This window comes from Cervus canadensis, chromosome 8 (genome assembly GCF_019320065.1).
Source record: "Cervus canadensis isolate Bull #8, Minnesota chromosome 8, ASM1932006v1, whole genome shotgun sequence".
NCBI classification, from domain to species: Eukaryota; Metazoa; Chordata; class Mammalia; order Artiodactyla; family Cervidae; genus Cervus; species Cervus canadensis.
Window position 1 is genome coordinate 64,724,939 of NC_057393.1, and position 20,211 is coordinate 64,745,149.

General features: G+C 36.5%; 1 protein-coding gene across 2 annotated transcripts in view; it reads right to left on the reverse strand.

Annotated features, from left to right (window-relative positions):
- The window catches only part of MCU (mitochondrial calcium uniporter), a 209,170-nt gene that overhangs the window by 23,804 nt on the left and 165,155 nt on the right, over positions 1 to 20,211 (reverse strand). For both annotated transcript variants that reach the window (XM_043476623.1, XM_043476624.1), the window contains 2 exons: positions 5,623 to 5,793; positions 4,392 to 4,496 (listed from right to left, as the gene is read on the reverse strand). In XM_043476623.1, the coding sequence (XP_043332558.1) occupies positions 4,392 to 4,496; positions 5,623 to 5,793 (276 nt within the window). The remainder of the gene's footprint in view (positions 1 to 4,391; positions 4,497 to 5,622; positions 5,794 to 20,211) is intronic.

A 20,211-nucleotide genomic window follows, 5' to 3' on the forward strand; every position in this document is an offset into this window, starting at 1 on the left:
ATCTTTCCATCTGCTTGACGTATATACAAAATCCTAGTGTTCTCATTATCTAACACCCCAAACCTAGTGCTTTCAATTTATTTTCTCCATTTGTGAGTAAAAGTCGCTCAGTTGTGTCTGACTCTTTTCGACCCCATGGACTATACAGTCCATGGAATTCTCCAGGTCAGAATACTGGAGTGGGTAGCCTTTCCCTTCTCTAGGGGATCTTCCCAACCTAGGGATTGAACCCAGGTCTCCCACATTGCAGGCAGATTCTTTACCAGCTGAGTCACAAGGGAAGCCCAAAAATACCAGAGCAGGTAGCCTATCCCTTCTCCAGAAGATCTTCCTAACCTAGGAATTGAACCAGGGTCTCTTGCATTGCAGGCGGATTCTTTACCAACTGCGCTTTCACTAAAAACAGTTACAATGTTGAGACCAGTAGGCTTACTCTTCTGGATAAGCAGCCTCCCTGTCAATACAGAAATTCAACTGCTTTCTTACTGAATGTAACTGGAAAAGAATGGTACCTTGAAGGCCCACATTATCTTCCTCAGACAGGGAGAGGAAGATAATACAATGGGAACACGACCTTGTGTGTGTGTGCTGAGTCACTGAGTCGTGTCTGACTCTCCGCGACCCTATGGACTGGAACACACCAGGTTCCTTCGTCCATGGGATTCGCCAGGCACAAATACTGGAATGGGTTGCCATGCCCTCCTCCAGGGTATTTTTCTGACCCAGGGATCAAACTTGCGTCTCCTGCATTGGCAGGCAGATTCTTTACCACTGAGCCACATGGGAAGCCCTAAAACTTACATTTTTTCAAAAGAAAAAAATACTTAGTTTTACTATTTAAAACTATTTAAATATTTTACTATTTAAAACTACAGTTTTAAAAGTTAAGGGGAAAAGTGTTTATAAACTTAAAGGAGTATTATTTAAGCTTCTGTGAAAAATGGTATATAATGACTGAATCTCTCATTGGCTAATAAAGCAAAGCTGAGAGAACTTTGATGTCTAGATTTAAATATTAAAATTATCTTTTTAAGTTCTATAATAATGCTGCTAGTGAGCTTACCAAATTTCACATTTCAATTTACAATTATCCCATGAATTAGAGACTCCTGACCCTTGCAAACTTCACGTCTGTCTTCTAGCGAAGGTGGACAGATATTCTACAGTTCTGAGGTATAGGTAAGTCAAAGAGTTATATATGGCTACCAAGTTGATTATCAAAGAATCAAATATAATTTCTCCCCTTTTCGGTTTTTACCTTTATTTTCCTTATTCAACTTGAGAATAGTCTTATTAAAAAAAACTAAAACATATTCATTTCTATTCAAAAAACACAGTATTAGACAAGATGGTTGGAAATATTCATTGATTAAAATACCTCTAGTTTTTGAAAACATAATAGATGGAAGCTTGTATCATTACTTCCCTGATCGTTATACCTTACATAAGACTACATTATTCAACTTTTAATATTTTAGTGAGATTCTATTTCCTTTGGATATATACCCCAAAATGGGATTGCTGAATCATGTGGTCGTTCCATGTTGGTAAAAGGGTATTAATTTTATAATTATAAGATGAATAAGTTCTGGGGATCTAATGTACAGCATGATGACTATAGTTAAAACTGTAATGTATACTTAAAAGTGGCTAAGAAAGTAGACCTCAATTTCTCTTTCTGTTTTTTCATTGTTAGTATATAGGAATGCAAGGGATTTCTGTGTGTTAATTTTATATCCTGCAACTTTACTATATTCATTGATTAGTTCTAGTAATTTTCTCGTAGAGTCTTTAGGGTTTTCTATGTAGAGGATCATGTCGTCTGCAAACAGTGAGAGTTTCACTTCTTCTTTTCCTATCTGGATTCCTTTTACTTCTTTTTCTGCTCTGATTGCTGTGGCCAAAACTTCCAACACTATGTTGAACAGTATACTGCCATATGACCCAGCAATACCACTTCTGGGCATACACACTGAGGAAACCAGATCTGAAAGAGACACATGCACCCCAATGTTCATCGCAGCACTGTTTATAATAGCCAGGACATGGAAGCAACCTAGATGCCCATCAGCAGATGAATGGATAAGGAAGCTGTGGTACATATACACCATGGAATTTTACTCAGCCGTCAAAAGGAATTCATTTGAACCAGTCCTAATGAGATGGATGAAACTGGAGCCCCTTATACAGAGTGAAGTAAGCCAGAAAGATAAAGAACATTACAGCATACTAACACATATATATGGAATTTAGAAAGATGGTAACGATAACCCTATATGCAAAACAGAAAAAGAGACACAGAAATACAGAACAGACTTTTGAACTCTGTGGGAGAAGGTGAGGGTGGGATGTTGGGAAAGAACAGCATGTATACTATCTATGGTGAAACAGATCACCAGCCCAGGTGGGATGCATGAGACAAGTGCTCCGGCCTGGTGCACTGGGAAGACCCAGAGGAATCGGGTGGAGAGGGAGATGGGAGGGGGGATCGGGATGGGGAATAAGTGTAAATCTATGGCTGATTCATATCAATGTATGACAAAACCCACTGAAATGTTGTGAAGTAATTAGCCTCCAACTAATAAAAAAATTAAAAAAAAAAATAAATAAAATATAGAATGGAAAAAAAAAAAAAAAAAAGAAAGTAGACCTCAAGTATTCTCATCAAAAAGAAATGGTAACTGTGTGAAATGATGGAGGTATTAACTAATCTTACTGTGATAATCACTTCTCAATACCTAAGTGTATCAAATTATCACACTGTGTATCTTAAATGTACATAATATTATGTGTCAATTATATATCAATAAACCTGGGGAAAAAATAAAGAGCAAATTTAAAAAACAACAACAACAAAAAAAGCTAAGTAAAATAAGGCCTGTACTTCTGCTATTTTAGAGAACTTTTCTAGTTCAAGAATCAGAGAATAAAGAAGAAAAACATATTAGCATAGCTAATATATATAGCTAACAATTCTTGGTTTACATGTTTAGTTATTCCAACTTAATAAAATCTGACTTAGTAATGTCTTACTATTTAAAGGATACTTTAACTCACTTAATTCACTCAATATAGAATGATTACCTAAGTCAACAGGTATGAAAAAAATCACAGGACCTTCCCTCTGAGCACTTGAAAAGAAAAAGGATTAAGAAGGATTCAGAGAAGACAGAGATCACTTCTGGTTGGCTGGGAGTCAGAGAAAGAACAGGATCATGAAAGGCTTCATGGAAGACTTGACATTGATGACTGTGACATGAAGAAATGGGAAAAAAGGGAAAAGGCATCTCAGAGGAAAGGTGAGCAAACACTAACATGGCAAAGAATGAGGACATAGTTCAGGAAAGAAGAAAGAACACACAGTGGAGGAAAAGTAGCATGACTTAAAAGGAAAAGAGAAAAAATTTAAAGGTAGAGGCAGACCAGATTTTGAGGAAGGCGTTCAATACTTAGGCTTTTACTTTTTCTACATTAGGGACAATTCACAAAAGAAGAATGGAGGGGACTTCCCTAGCGGACCAGTAGTTAGGAATCTGTGATTCCACTGTAGGGGGCACAGGTTTGATTCCTCGTCAGGGAACTAGAATTCTGTGCAGCAAAAAAACAAAACAACACAAAAAAGCAGAATGGAAAAAAACAAATGTCTTGGGAAGCTGATGGACGCAGTGATGGTAGTAGGAGGGGAATTAACAACAGCAGCAAGTGACTGACTATCAAGGCAAAGAGAGAAAAATGACCAAAAAGACATACTTCAAAATGCTATTTCAGAGGGTTATTTAATACCATCAGTACTGTCCAGAGTCACATTGGAGAGCAGGGTGAAAATAAAAATCAGTAATACTGATTGTCTTTATTCAAATTTTTGATGTTTTATCATGAATTTTTTGCATTAACTTTGGTTTTTAACAGTAGTTCTTGAAAGTATTTGATTACTGAGTTTCCTGAGTTTCCATGTTCTTAGAATCTGCACCTAAGGCAAATATCCTAACTTTTTCACACAAAAGCATATACATGTCAGAAGTTCCCAAGACCTATTATTGTACAATAATTGACTTTCAGACTGCTAACCCCTAGTCATCAAAAAAAAGGGGGGTTAATTCCTGTTACATACATTTAAGAGGACAGGGAGTTCCATAATTTGTTTACAAAAGGTTCCCCAAATAACATTAAAATAATGTTACTTTTAGCTTAATGGAGGGAAGGAGTTTAACTTATGTAGAACACTTCTGGTTTCTATGTTTTAGTCAGTATACTAGCCAAGTGCTACCTATATGTAAAACTTTGAGTATTCTTTGAATACTGTCTGTTTCTCAAGTTTATCCAGGGAAAAACAAAGTTCCTTCCAAAAGCCCTTCTCATGTTTCTCTGACCTTATCAAGGTTACTTTTTACCTCTCTTTGGTGGTCGTACATGATACGTTAAGTCATTAATGACCAGCTTAAAGTCGTCAAGGAGGAGGAGGTCTATTCCTGTTGAGGCAGCAACTCGAACGCCATCTGTGAAAAATTCAAATATGAAAATTTTAATTTGTCATATGTCCATAATTATTCAAGAGTGGTCAGGAAAGAAAGCAATCCTCAAAATAGATTTTAAAATTATGTCTTTTAAATTTCAGTTAGCTTTTTGCCTTATCCCCAAACTCCATGCGAAATAAAGCTTATATTATCTGAGGCTTTTTGTTTTCATGGCCTCAAGTCTGTTAAGATTTAACAACGTACTTTTCTGGCAGAACTTCATGAACAAATGAAATAATTACATGCATAGGTGTCATCTGGAAACCTAGGGTCACTGGGAGAGCTGCATGGATGTCTACTTGTCTATGATGGAAATTGATTGTTTAAAAACAAACATCTTCTAGTATATGGAACTTTGCAGTATAATTACTGATTAGTTGCCAATAATTCAGTAGGGGCAGATGCTAGGGTGAGCAAAGTACACCAAGTTCATCTATTAACTATGAGTTGAGAATTAAGCATATTTAAACTACAGGGACTTACTGTACTAGGCTTTTATGTTTTCTGTACATTTAGAATTTTTCAAAGTGAAAGTGGTAAAAATGTAAGGCACTTAAAAAATAAATAAATGAAATGGATGTCATGTCAAGTGGGAATTTTAGTGCCTTATTTTCTATTACTTTCAAATCACATGTCTTTATTTTATAAACGTTTATGTGAAAGACATGAAAAGATCTAAAAAGAAGTCCTAATATTTCATATCTTCAGAGATGATGGCTCAACTACTGGATAAGTTTATTCTATGCCTAAGGTAATGACAAAAGGTCTCAAAAGTATAAAATGTGATTGATGGCTCATCTTTGCCCATGGCATTATATGTGAGGTGCTTTTGAATGAGATCCCTGTGTATTAATATACACCCTTGCTAAAACTGAACAATCATATTCTAAAAACTGGGAGAGAAATCACTGCCTCTCCTGACATTTGCTAAGCAAAAAATTATGTCCCAAAGTTAAAAGCATGGGATTCATTTGCAGCGCGCGCGCGCGCGTGTGTGTGTGTGTGTGTGTGTGTGTGTGTGTGTGTGTGTGTGTGTGTGTGTGTGTGTAGAAGCAGTTTAGAGGGGGAACAAGGGGTGGGTGGAAATGAATAATGAAGGTGACTATACCTGGTGAATAGATTGCAACTCTGTCAATTCCCCGATCCTCTTCTTGTAGTTGTCGTAAAAACACACCAACAGAGTCTGAGATAGGTTTGAGTGTGAACTGACAGCGTTCACGCCGGGATGGTAGCCTCACAGATATCACAGGTAACCCATTTTGATACACCACTGTCACATCTGAATGAAAAAGACCCATAATCATATGATAATCAGATTTCATTATAAGTTAAAGTGATATTATTAATCTTCTTAAATGGGGGTTTATTATTATTAGTGTGGTTTAAAATGTTTCCAAAGGTTCAAGAATATGCCCTTTAGCTTTAACTGAAGATTCTGGGAATTGGCTTATGGAAGATTATATCTATCACACAAATCACTTTTCAGAAAAAATAAAATATGCAGAGGATTATCTTTTAAGTGGGTCAAGAAGAGGCTTTCCCAGAAATCTGAGGTAAAGTTCTTGGTATTGGTGAATACAAACCCTGATTCCATTTACTAAAATTTTATTAAGTAGCCAGAGATTGGTGGGCCAGATTCTATATCCTGTAGGAGAAGGCTCTTGGGAGCCAGAGCTTTCAAGGATTCGTGGGGAATAACATGTGAACGTATACTAATAAGTAAGACTTACTCAAGGACAGCAACTCTTATTTATTGTACATATAATATTATATCCAAGGTGCTTGATAAGTAAGCATTCTCTTATACAATGTGGACATGCTATGATACAATAAAAACAATTTCTTTTAAGTTCTCTTAAACATTTTCCTGAGGTTAGCAAGAAGTCAAAGCTCAACATTTTGGGACTTATTAACAAAAAGTTATTAAGGGAAACATTATCATAAGCTACACAACTGACAGGATTTTCTACAACAGTTTGGCACAGAATTCCTTATTTTCTTATCTTATTCCTTAATTCTTAATTTATAGAACCTTAGTCTCTAAAACAAGTGTCAGAATAACTCTTTCAAATCATTTTTAAATGAATTTTCAAATAAATTTTGAACAAGATTTTTTTACACAAGCAACCAAGCATTTAAAGACGGTAATTTAGCATTAGCCTATAAAAGGAAAACAGGGTATGGAGTCAAATCTGGCATGGAATCCTGACTTTAACTTTGGACATATTATGTAACTTCTGTGAGCCTCACTTTTTCATATATCAAATGGACTTAATCCCTAACTGATACAGTTGTTGTGAGTAATAAATAAACCATTTATAACAACATACTGCTTTTAGATGAATGATGTTTATTTATTAGCTTTGTTAAAAAAAAAGAATTAAAAGATACATTCTATAAAGTTTGTAAGGATTCATACTCCTTAAAACTGAAGAGCTGAGAAGAAATCTACATAGAACAATGTTCTGGAGATTCTAAATGCATTAAACTTTCATAACTGTAGTCATTTACATATTTTTTCCTTGCCTGGTCTAATAAATGATAACACCTATAATGAATACAGAAGCCTCACACTACATTGTTCATGACTTAACACTTATTGAAACACAGTTTATCAATAACAAAATACATTCTTATTTGAAATGAATATCTGATGAATTCTGATGTGACAGGATAAAGAACATTTCCATCAGCCCCCAAATCCTCTTGATCCTCACTCCAGTTAACCCCTGGGCAACTACTGACTGGATTTTTGTCACCATAGATTATGTTCAGTTTTTTAAGACTTTTATACTGCTGGAATAATATAATATAGCATGTACTCTTTTGTACCTGGATGATTTTGAGATTCATCCATGTTGTTACATGCATTAGTAGTTGATTTGTTTTTATTGCTGAGTAGCATTTAACTATACATGGATACACTATAATTTTGTTCATCCATTTACCATGACTGACACGTGGATTGTTTCCAGGTTTTGACTACTATGAATAAGCTTTTTATGATTATTTACTTACAAGTTTCTGAGTAGACACATGTTTTTGTGGTATACCTTTTCTCAGCCTTTTACTTTTAACCTACCCATGTCTTTATATTCTAAGTAGGTTTCCTGCAGACAATATATGGTTGAGTCTTGCTATTTTACCCAATCTGACAATCTCTGTCTTTTAAAGTATGTATATCATTTGCATTTAATAAATTATAAATATGGTTATGTATAAGTCTGCCATCTTGCTACTTTTCTTGACTCAATTCTTTCTTCTACTTTCCATCTATTCTTGCCCTCTTTTAGATTAACTGAGTATTCTTATGATTACATTTAATCTCTACTATGCGCTTCCCTGGTGTCTCAGTGGTAAATAATCTGCCTGCCAATGCAGGAGACGCAGGTTAGGTCCCTGGGTCGGGAAGATACGGTGGAAAAGGAAATGGCAACCTACTCCAGTATTCTTGCTTGGGAAATCCCTTGGACAGAGGAGCCTGGTGGGTTACAGTCCATGGGATTACAAAAGAGTTGGACATAACTTAGCAACTAAACAACAATACCAACAACAAACTGGCTTATTAACTGTACCTCTTCATGGTTTTGGGTTACTCTACAGCAAGTAATGGCAATGCTTTTCTATAAAGGGTAGATATCAAATACTTTAGGTTTTTGGCGGTCATAAGATCTCTGTTGCAACGTAAGACTCTGCACTGTGGTACAAAAGCAGCCCTAGGCACTATGTAAACAAATATGCGTGGCTGTGTTTCAACAAACTTTATTTACAAAATTAAGGAATGCACTGGACTTGGCCTATTGGGTTTGCAGAACCCACCTCAAGGGTTTGCAGTATACATCTTTTAATTATCACAGTTAACCTTCAAGTAGTATTATACCACTTTAGAGAGAGTGTAAGAACCTTACAACAATATGCTTCCATTTCCCCTGTATTGTGCTACTGTTCTACATTTTATTTCTATATGTTATAAACCACAAACTATTTTTACTTTGACAACTAATTATATTTGAAAAATTTCAAAATGAGCAAAGTGTCTTTGATATTTATGTACATATTTACCCTCTGGTGTTCCTCTTTTTTTTTTGGCATAATCCACATTTCCATTTGGTATCATTTTCCTTTTGTCTCATGAGATTCCTTAAACATTTCTTGTTGGGCAGATATGTTGGCAATAAATTCTCTCAGTTTTGGTTAAGTCTGAAAAAGTCTTTATTTCTTCTTCATTTTTGAAAGACAATTTTGCTGTTTAAAAATCTAGGTTTTTTTTTTTCCTCCCAGTACTCTAAAGAACTTCCGGTTTATACAGTATGTTATACGTTTGTGTACATTCTTATCTTTGTTCCTTTGTATGTAGTATGTCTTTTTCCCTTTTGCTGCTTTTAATGTTTTCTCTTTATCATTGGTTTTCAGCAATCTGATTATAATGTTCTTTTCTATGGTTTTCTTTATGATTGTGCTGTTTGGGAATTGTCAAATTTCTTAGGTCTGTGGACTCATCATTATCATCAAATTTATAAAAACTTGGCCGTTATTCAAATATTTTTCACGTCTCCCACACCTCTCCTTCTGGATTCCAATTACACTCGTATCATACCATGTGGTCCTGTCGCACAGGGCGCTGAAGCTCTTTTCATGTATTTCAGTTTTCTCAGATTCATTTTGGATAGTTTTAATTGCTATGTACTTCAATGTCAATGATCTTTTCCTCTGTAGTATTTAATCGGCTATTAATTCCATCCATACTGGTTTTCATTTCATACATATTTTCATCTCTAGAAGTTCCATTTGTTTATTGTTCTATTTTTCTTTGTATTATGCTTATGTTTTTTCTTTTCTTTCCATGAATATAAGAATCATATTTATAATAACTGTTTTAAAATCTTTGTCTGTTAATTCCATCATTCCTAGGTCTGGTTCTGTTGACTAATTTCTGCCCCCACCCACAACCCCACAACTTCTTCATATGCCTAGTAATTTTTGACGGGAGATCAGACATTGTGACTTTTACATTGCTGAATGCTGGATTTTGTTGTATAGTTACTGCATATTAGCTTGATCCTCTCGAGTCTTTTAAGACAAATCTAGAGAATCGTTTATTCTAGAGCAAATTTGGCCCCCCTTCCAAGTTATGCTTCTTCTGGGAGTCTCTACTGAATGTTCATGTAGTCAGTGATGCCTCTCCTCTCTAGCTGGCGAGAAGTCAAATGATTTCTGGCCCTGAATGAGCACTAAGAGTTATTCATTTTACAGCTTCTGCTGCTGCTTCTGCTGCTAAGTCACTTCAGTCGTGTCCGACTCTGTGCAACCCCATAGATGGCAGCCCACCAGGTTCCTCTGTCCACAGGATTCTCCAGGCAAGAACACTGGAGTGGGGTGCCGCTTCCTTCTCCTTTACAGCTTCTGGTAATTGCTGTCTCCTGGGAAGCTATGCCCGGCTTTGTGGCTCAGAATTTAACCAAAGCCTCAGACTGTGAGCTGAAGCAATGTAAGGTTAATTTCACTTGCTTCTCTTTCCTCAGATCAAAGTCCTGTCTTGCCTATTGTCCAGTGTTAAAAACAGTATTTTCATGTGTTTTTATCTGGTGTTCTAGCTGTTAACAGCAGGATAGCAATTCCCACAGCAGTTAATGCTTTGTGGATACATGATTTGAATTTTTACATTAAAAAAAAAAAGCAGTCATAAATCTCTATTTATTCTTTCCAAAAGGACAGTCTGAGTTTTCTAAGGAAAATGAGGCCAAAATAGTAATATAAAGTTAATACATAGTATGTACCATCTAAAGTTTTCAATACCTAAAATAACTTGAAATTGTTGTCATTTTCTTTCTCATTTTTAAAAGAATCCTTAGCCATCCATTGCTTCCTTAAAGTCAGAGCCAGTAACATAAATATTCTTATTTGTTCTATAAGCAGTAATGATGATGGGGGTCATGAAATTAGGTGATTAACTTGTCTACCTGTTGTTCTCCCTCACCACCATCCAGTCTTCTTTCTACATGTGAAAATATTCAACCACAGATTTCAAGAAGGAGTCAGAGTTGAATTAAAATAAAAGATAGGAATCTGTGAATCTTAAATACATAAACTATGGAAGATTTCACTAATATATCAGTTTCATGGGTAAGTGCTTAGGGATTACTGTTTCAAAATAACTGAGACAAAGTAAACAGACAAAATTAAGGTTTTTATCACTCAGTTTAACTTTTTTCTTTAAGATTATGAAGTTGTTAAAAGGAGTTAAATATGAAAGCTTTGAAAAACTTGGCATAGATAGAACATTTCAGAACTAACAAATCTTTAATATAATACCGCTTTTGAAATAAATCCCCAGGTCTCCTCCTTTCCCACACACGCGATTGTAATGCAAATATTAGATTTCTTGTTTTGCAACCAAAGAATAACAATTACCAAAGTTCCTCAAGTTTAATAATATACAAAATGGCTGTTGGTTGTACTGAAGTCACAATGGGAATTTACAAGCTAATGACAGCTGTCATCTACTATTCTCTAGAGTTAAATATTCTTTTCAAATGCAAATTGCATCAAGTACCTTTTTGGTTGGTTAAAAAAAATCTTTTGCTCTGATTTCCATTTCAATAAATAAGAAATAATCTAAAGTATGTTCTGGAGCAGTGTACTTCAAAGAAACCTAGAAATTATGGGGCATCCAATATAAATACTGAGAGACAGAATATGACAACTGAAGTAGGCATAAAAATTAAAAGGCAAGGAATTTTCCAGAGTAAAAAGAGAACTGCAAGGACAACAGATATCAGGTTAAAGAAGTAATATATTAAATAAATATTTTAAAAATGCTTGGGAGAATTATAGAAAAAGTCCTATAGTTATTTAACCAACTGTTAAAATTCGTAGGAGGAAAATTAATCAGTGTTAAAAATAATTAGCAAAATCTCCTCTAAAATATATAATTTTATGAACACTGTGACTGAACACAAGTTTGTGTGCCTGATGCACAGTGAGGTCAAACAAACTGAAATGTCAAAGAATGTCAAAGTCTGGTACAGAGAAAGGTTTATTGGAGTGCCCATCAAGGAAAATGGGTGGCTCAAAAATCCCAAACTTCCCAATGGTTTAGGGGGAGAGGTTTGTATTTTTTTATAAATACTATTAATTATTTTTTAATTGAAGGATAACTGCTTTACAGAATTTTGTTGTTTTCTGTCAAACCTCAACATGAATCAGCCATAGGTATACATATGTCCCCTCCCTCTTGAACCTCCCTCCCATCTCACCCCTCTAGGTTGATACAAAGCCCCTGAGACATACAGCAAATTCTCATTGGCTATCTATTTTACATATGGTAATGTGAGTTTCCACGTTACTCTCTCCATACATCTCACCCTCTCCTTCCCTCTCCCCATGTCCATAAATCTGTTCTCTATGTTTGTTTCTCCACTGCTGCCCTGCAATTAAATTCTTTGGTACTATCTTTCCAGATTCCATATATATGTGTGAGTATATCTTTCTCTTTCTGACTTAACTTCACTCTGTATAATAGGCTCTAGGTTCATCCACCTCATTAGAATCGACTCAAATGCATTCCTTTTTAGGGCTGAGTAATATTCTATTGTGTATATGTACCACAACTTCTTTATCCATTCATCTGTTGACGGACAGCTAGGTTGCTTCCATGTTGTAGCTATTGTAACTAGTGCTGCAGTGAACAGTGGGGTACATGTGTCTTCAATTTTGACTTACTCAGGGTATATGCCTAGGAATGGGATTACTGGGTCATATGGCGGTTTTATTCCTAGTTTTTTAAGGAATCTGGGGGAGAAGTTTTTATAGGCAAAGTCTGGGGTGAGGGCTGCAGGGTTTGACTTTCCTCTGATTGGTTGATGGTGAGGTAACTGGGTGGTGCCCCAGGAATCATGTGCTCAGTCTGAAGTTACCATCTTTCACCTGGGTGGGGGTCTCAGTTCCTGCCGAAGAGCTCAAAAATATTATATGGATATACATGTGATTCATATTATATGTATATACTGCCCCAAGGCTGCCCTATTGTTTCTTGATTGCTCCTCCTTTGTTTCTGCATTCCCTCTGCTCCCTGATTAGCAACTGTTTGAATCAGCTCTTTAGAACATAGAAGGCTGAATGAAGCCTATTTTCTATAAACAAGAAATGGGGACCCAGAAAGGATTTGTACACAGGAGACCCACAGGGTCTTGCTTGGTTTCAACAAAACTGTATATCTCTTTAAGATTTACTATGAAAAAGGAAAAGGTATAATAAGGAAGCACATTTAGGGTGTTCTCTGCAGAGATACTTAGAACTGAACTTTATATGATAGATGATTCCAGTGGCTTATGACCTTGCCATCATCTATTTCTTTTCTTTCTCTTTTTCTCTACTATTCTGCGTTAAGAGTATGAAATACAATAAAAGAATTTTAGTGAGGGTTAAAGAAATCATACAGACTATAAGGGCTGTTCTTCTATGCTACTGTTGCTAAGTCATGAAGTCATGTCCAACTTTTTTGCAATCCCATTTCCTTTACCATGGGAAATGATGTCATTTCCAGGGATCTTCCTGACCCAGGGATCAAACTCGTGTCTCCTGCAATGGCAGGTGGATTCTTTACCACTGAGCTAGCTGGAAAGCCTGCCCTTCTTCTATAGCTGAGAACAATAAAGTACAGCAAGGTTAGATGATATTCCTATGGTCCATCCATGTTGTCCCAAATGGCAAGATGTCATCCTTTTTATGGAATATGCTGTTGTACATATATACCACCTCTTTATCCATTCATCTATTGGTGGACATGTAGGTTACTCTGATATCTTGGCTACTGTAAATAATGCTACAATTAACATAAGGGTACATGTATCTTCTCAAATTAGTGTTTTTATTTTCTTAAAAAAAAAAAATTCCTGGAAGTAGGATTGCTTAATCATATTATAGTAGTTCTATTTTTAATTCTTCTGAGGAACCTCCATACTGGTTTCCATAGTTACTATACCAATTTACATTCCCACCTTTTCTTCACATTCTCCTCAACACTGTTATTTCCTTTTTGGTAATAGCCATTCTGACAGGTATAAGTGATATCTCATTGTAGTGTGATTTGCATTTTCCTGATGATCAGTGATACTGAACATCTTTTCATGTGTCTTATCTGTATGTCTATCTGTATGTCTATCTGTTGGCTATCTGTATGTCTTCTTTGGGGGAACATCTATTTAGGTCTTTTGCCCAATTTTTAATCAGGTTGTTTGCTTTTTTGATGTTGAGTTGTATGAGTTCTTTATATAATTTGGATATTACCCTCTTATCAGATAAATCATTTGCAAATATCTTCTCCTACTCAATAGGGTGCCTTTTCATTTTGTTCATAGTTTTCTTTGTTGTGCAGAAGCTTTTTAGTTTGAAGTGGTCCCATTGTTTATTTTGCTTTTGTTTACCTTCTCTGAAGATACATATCCAAAAAATATTGGTAAGACCTATGTCAAAAGTGTACTGCCAATGTTTTCTTTTGGTTATTTGGGGTCTTTTATGTTTCCATATGAAGTTTAGAATTATTTGTTCTAGTTCTGTAGAAGAAAAAAAAGTACCACTGGTATTTTGATAGGGATTGCACTGAATTTGTAGATTACTGTGGGGAGTATGATCATCTTAACAAGAATAATTCTTCCAATCCATGAGCATGGTATATCTTTCCATTTGTTCATGTCATCTGGAATTTATCAAAGTCTTATAGTTTTCTAAGTATTTACCTCCTTGGTTAGATTTATTTTTAGGTACTTTATTATTTTTGATGCAATTATAAATGAGATTATTTTCTTAATTTCTCTTCTTGATAGTTCATTGTTAGTTTATAGAAACACAATAGTGTTTGCTTTTTTTTTTTGGCTGCACCACATGACTTCTGGAATCTTAGTTCCCCACCAGGGATCAAACCCACCTCTCCCGCCACCCCCCACTGCAGTGGAATTGCAGGGTCCTGACCATTAGATTGCTAGGGAATTCCTGCAACAGATTTCTAGACATTAATTTTTTACCCTGAAACTTTACTGAATTCATTTATTAGTTCTTTTAAAAAAATTGTTTATTTTTGGCTGTGCTGTACGCAGGTTTTCTCTAGTTGTGTCCAGTAAGGGCTACTCCTCTTATGGTGCATGGATTTCTCATTGTGGTGGCTTCTCTTGCTGTGGGGCACAGGCTCTAGAGTGTGAGGGCGTCAGAAGTTGCGCTTCCTGGGTTCTAGAGAGCTGGCAGCACAGGGGTTGCAGCACAGGGGTTTAGTTGCCCCATGGCATGTGGAATCTTCCTGGACCAGAGATTGAAGCTATGTACCCTGCACTGGCAGGAGGACTCTCAACCACTGGAACACCTGGGAAGTCTAGGATCATAAATTTAGTAGTTTGATAAATCCAGCTGTTGGGTCCTTCCAAGTGGCAATATAAACTTAGTGAAATCACTGTGAACCTAAGGTGAATTAGTGTTTGTACAACTGAACCTCTCTCTGTAGAACTATGTAAAAATCAGTTATGTAAAGTTACTGCTAGGCTTAAATGATAAAATTTGTGGAAAGAGAATTATAAACCTTTTAAAAAATACATGGTATTTTTGGTTTTGGGCTTCCCTGGTGGCTCAGAAGGTAAAGAATCTGCCTGCAATGTGGGAAACCCGGATTTGAACCCTGGATCAGGAAAATCCCCTGGAGGAGGAAATGGCAACCGTCTCCAGTTTTCTTGCCTAGAAAATCCCATGGAGAGAGAAGCCTGATGGGGCTACAGTCCATGGGGTCACAAAGAGTCAGACATGGCTGAGCACATGACATACATTATTGGTCTTATGTTAAACATGTCAACTACAAATTGGCACTTGCCAAGAGGCCTGGCATGCTGCAGTCCATGGGGTTGAAAAGGAGTCAGACATGACTTAGCAATGACTGAAGAACAATAACAATGACAACAAAGACCATTGATAGTGACGAACAACAACAAGGGCTTTTGCCATCCGTCTCTGCAGAGATGGAAGCCTATGAGGCTGCAACTGTTGACCTTCAACACCCGCTGAGGGAGTTCGGGGTGGAGTGAGGCTCTCAGTGTGCCACAGAATCTGGTGGAACAGGGCTTTAGATAATTAGATATTTTCAGGAACTGATTTCATCATCCCAATCCTTGCATTTCTTCATATCTAGAAAAGCACTAAATCATTAAATGACGATATCTGCTCCTCGTGACTAGTAGAAATCTTTTGTAAAGTAAACGCTGATTGCAATGAACTCCCTCTTCACCAGAATCTTATATACTGACCTTCCCTCACCACCTCTTTGGAACAGTTTCTCAGAGCTATCTGAGGTGATGTCTCCCAGGCTGCAGTCCTCATTTTGACTCAAATAAAACTTAATTTGCAACTCTCAAGTTGTGCATCTTTTTTTGTCTACAAATAGTAGAAAAACCTATATAACTTTTGTTGAATCTGTTTCTTTTAAAATCTGTTTATGAAGATAATTAATCTATCACAAATGTCAAAAGCATTTGGGCTAAATAAAAGGTCATCCACATCCTTCATCTATTCATTATGAGAATTAAATATTTTATATTGTTTTGTAAAAATAAAATCCTGTCCTAATGTAGTGCCCTAGCATTTTTTTCTTTTTTAAGAATAATTATTTTCATGGTGCTGCTTTGAAAATAACTTCATTAATCCTTGACTTTTGACCCACTTTAATTTCTGGATGGTGTAAAGTGGAATACAATCCTAAAGTACAGAGAGTAAAGTACAGTAGAAGAATGATAGATGTTGGAATCTCAGATTTGAAAACAGTTCCTGAAAATCTCAAATTCTACCACAGGAAACACCCTGAATGTATGGGCACATTACTGAATATACCCTTAACTCATTCACCTTACCTTTAATACAGAGATTCTAATAACTCACAAGGAGGTTGAGAAGATTCAATGAAGATATAGAAAAATGCTTTCCTTGGTAGTTTTTCTTGCTTTTTCTAAAATCTACAGTCTAAAAAGCTAAAGTCTAAAGCCATACAAATTTCCATGAGAAAATTTCCAGTCAAAACTTTAAACCCCAAGAGAACAAAAATGACTTGTTCCACCGAGGGCAACAAGGAGAAAAAGAGCATAAATTATATAAACCAATTCCTGTTCCTAGGTATTTCTGGATAACAGACCTCCTCGACAACCCAAAGAAGGTATGGATTCCCGCCTTAGACCTAGTTCCTGAAAAAATTCAAACAATTTGTACATAAAAATTTTAGATACAACACATCTGTTGCATTGAAAAGTTATTTCCTTCATGTTAACTGTTATGGACTGAATTGTGATCTTCCAAAATTTGTATTTTTAAAACTCTAATTCCCCATGTGCCTATCTGGAGATAGGATCACTCAGAGGTAATTAAGGTGAAAGGAAAAGATAAAGTTAATCTGATAATCTGTTGTGCTAATCTGATAGTACAACAGCTATATATGAAGAGTAAGAGCCTTCCCCACACCTTCACTAGGTGGAAACACAGTGAGAAGGTGGCCATCTGCCAGCTAGGAACAGAGTTCTGATCAGAACTTAACAATGCTGACACCCTGATCATGGAATTTTAGCCTCCAAAACTGTGAGGAAATAAATTTTTGTTGTTTTAAGTTATTCAGTCTACAGTATTTTGTTATGGCAGACTACTAGTGAGCAGACTAGTATACTGCCATGTTTTTAAAATAAATGTTAACAAAAATTGAAGCATTTTTCCTCATTTTAAACAAGTAACAGTCATTTTCTGTTTTTTTAAAAAAAATAAAAATTTACAAATTAAAACAGAAAATAAACCTTAATTCTATATAAAAGGATGTTTCAATTATAAGACTGGTATTGTTTGGCTTGTAAAAAGTCACATAATGGCTTGGTTTTGGAACATGCTAACTTGACATTGTACAAGAGACAGGGATCAAGACCACCCCCATGGAAAAGAAATGCAAAAAGGCAAAATAGTTGTCTGAGAAGGCCTTACAAATAGCTGTGAAAAGAAGAGAAGCAAAAAGCAAAGGAGAAAAGGAAAGATATACCCATTTGAATGCAGAGTTCCAAAGAATAGCAAGGACAGATAAGAAAGCCTTCTTCAGAGATCAATGCAAAGAAATAGAGGAAAACAACAGAATGGGAAAGATAAGAGATCTCTTCAAGAAAATTATAGATACCAAGAGAATATTTCATGCAAAGATGGGTTCGATAAAGGACAGAAATGGTATGGACCTAACAGAAGCAGAAGATGTTAAGAAGAGGTGGCAAGAATACACAGAAGGACTGTACAAAAAAGATCTTCACAACCCAGATAATCACGATGGTGTGATCACTCACCTAGAGCCAGACACCCTGGAATGTGAAGTCAGGTGGGCCTTAGAAAGCATCACTACGAACAAAGCTAGTGGAGGTGATGGAATTCCAGTTGAGCTATTTCAAATCCTGAAAGATGATGCTGTGAAAGTGCTGCACTCAATATGCCAGCAAATTTGGAAAACTCAGCAGTGGCCACAGGACTGGAAAAGGTCCGTTTTCATTCCAATCCCAAAGAAAGGCAATCCCAAAGAATGCTCAAACCACCGCACAATTGCACTCATCTCACACACTAGTAAAGTAATGCTCAAAATTCTCCAAGCCAGGCTTCAGCAATACATGGACCGTGAACTTCCAGATGTTCAAGGTGGTTTTAGAAAAGGCAGAGGAACCAGAGATCAAATTGCCAACATCCGCTGGATCATCGAAAAAGCAAGAGTTCCAGAAAAACATCTATTTCTGCTTTATTGACTATGCCAAAGTCTTTGACTGTGTGGATCACAATAAACTGTGGAAAATTCTGAAAGAGATGGGAATACCAGATCACCTGACCCACCTCTTGAGAAACCTACATGCAGGTCAGGAAGCAACAGTTAGAACTGGACATGGACCAACAGACTGGTTCCAAATAGGAAAAGGAGTACATCAAGGCTGTATATTGTCACCCTGCTTATTTAACTTATATGCAGAGTACATCATGAGAAACGCTGGGCTGGAAGAACAAGCTGGAATCAAGATTGCCGGGAGAAATATCAATAACCTCAGACATGCAGATGACACCACCCTTATGGCAGAAAGCAAAGAAGAACTAAAAAGCCTCTTGATGAAAGTGAAAGAGGAGAGTGAAAAAGTTGGCTTAAAGCTCAACATTCAGAAAATTAAGATCATGGCATCTGGTCCCGTCACTTCATGGCAAATAGATGGGGAGACAGTGGAAACAGTGTCAGACTTAATTTTTCTGGGCTCCAAAATCACTTCAGATGGTGACTGCAGCCATGATATTAAAAGACGCTTACTCCTTGGAAGGAAAGTTAGGACCAACCTAGATAGCATATTAAAAAGCAGAGACATTACTTTGCCAACAAAGGTCCATCTAGTCAAGGCTATGGTTTTTCCAGTATTCATGTATGGATGTGAGAGTTGGACTGTGAAGAAAGCTGAACACTGAAGAATTGATGCTTTTGAACTGTGGTGTTGGAGAAGACTCTTGAGAGTCCCTTGGACTGCAAGGAAATCCAACCAGTCTGTCCTAAAGGAGATCAGTTCCGGGTGTTCATTGGAAGGACTGATGCTGAGGCTGAAACTCCAATACTTTGGCCACCTCATGCGAAGAGTTGACTCATTGGAAATGACCCTGATGCTGGGAGGGATTGGAGTCAGGAGGAGAAGGGGACGACAGAGGATGAGATGGCTGGATGGCATCACCGACTTGATGGACATGAGTTTGAGTAAACTCCGGGAGTTGGTGATGGACAGGGAGGCCTGGCATGCTGTGGTTCATGGGGTCGCAAAGAGTCGGACATGACGGAGCTGAACTGAACTGAACTGAACTTGAATATTACCTTTGATATCTTAAAAGGTTGTGTGTTTCTGTTTTGATGAAAAGAAGCTGTAAAAACTCAGAGACTCTGGGAAAGGTATATGGTAACACAACTCTCATTGTTCACTTCGCCAGATGATGCTTGGCTAAGCATGTGTAAGGAACCTAAGATTTTTTCTAAGACTCTTAGAATTGAATTTATATCACTCTCTGTTTTGATGCATACCAAATAGTGAAATGACTGGAAATGCAAGTTCCAATTTTAAGGTTTCTGAGTGGAAGTAATCTTCAAGAGCTTAAGTTTTTTCTAATTCTTACAGAGAAACTGACAAACCTTTCCATTCATGACTAGCCTAGAGAGAAACTTTCTCCAGCAGCTGAAAAATCACAAGGTTGTCTACTTCTATCTATTTCAGAGCTATAGCTTGGTTAAAAGGGTTCATGAGTTTTCTACCAAGTACAAAATAATGACTGTAAGGTCTTGAACTGGAAGATTATGCTCATTCATAAAGACCCAAACATCCCCCAAGTTAATCAAGACATAACTAAAAACACTCCCTTGTAATAAACTTTCTCTTCTCTTAAAAAGCAAAACTCCAAAGAAATCAAAGAGGACACAAACAGATGGAGAAACATACCGTGTTCATGGATTGGAAGAATCAATATTGTCAAAATGGCTATTCTACCCAAAGCAATCTATAGATTCAATGCAATCCCTATCAAGCTACCAACGGTATTTTTCACAGAACTAGACCAAAGAATTTCACAATTTGTATGGAAATACAAAAAACCTCGAATAGCCAAAGTAATCTTGAAAAAGAAGAATGGAACTGGAGGAATCAACCTG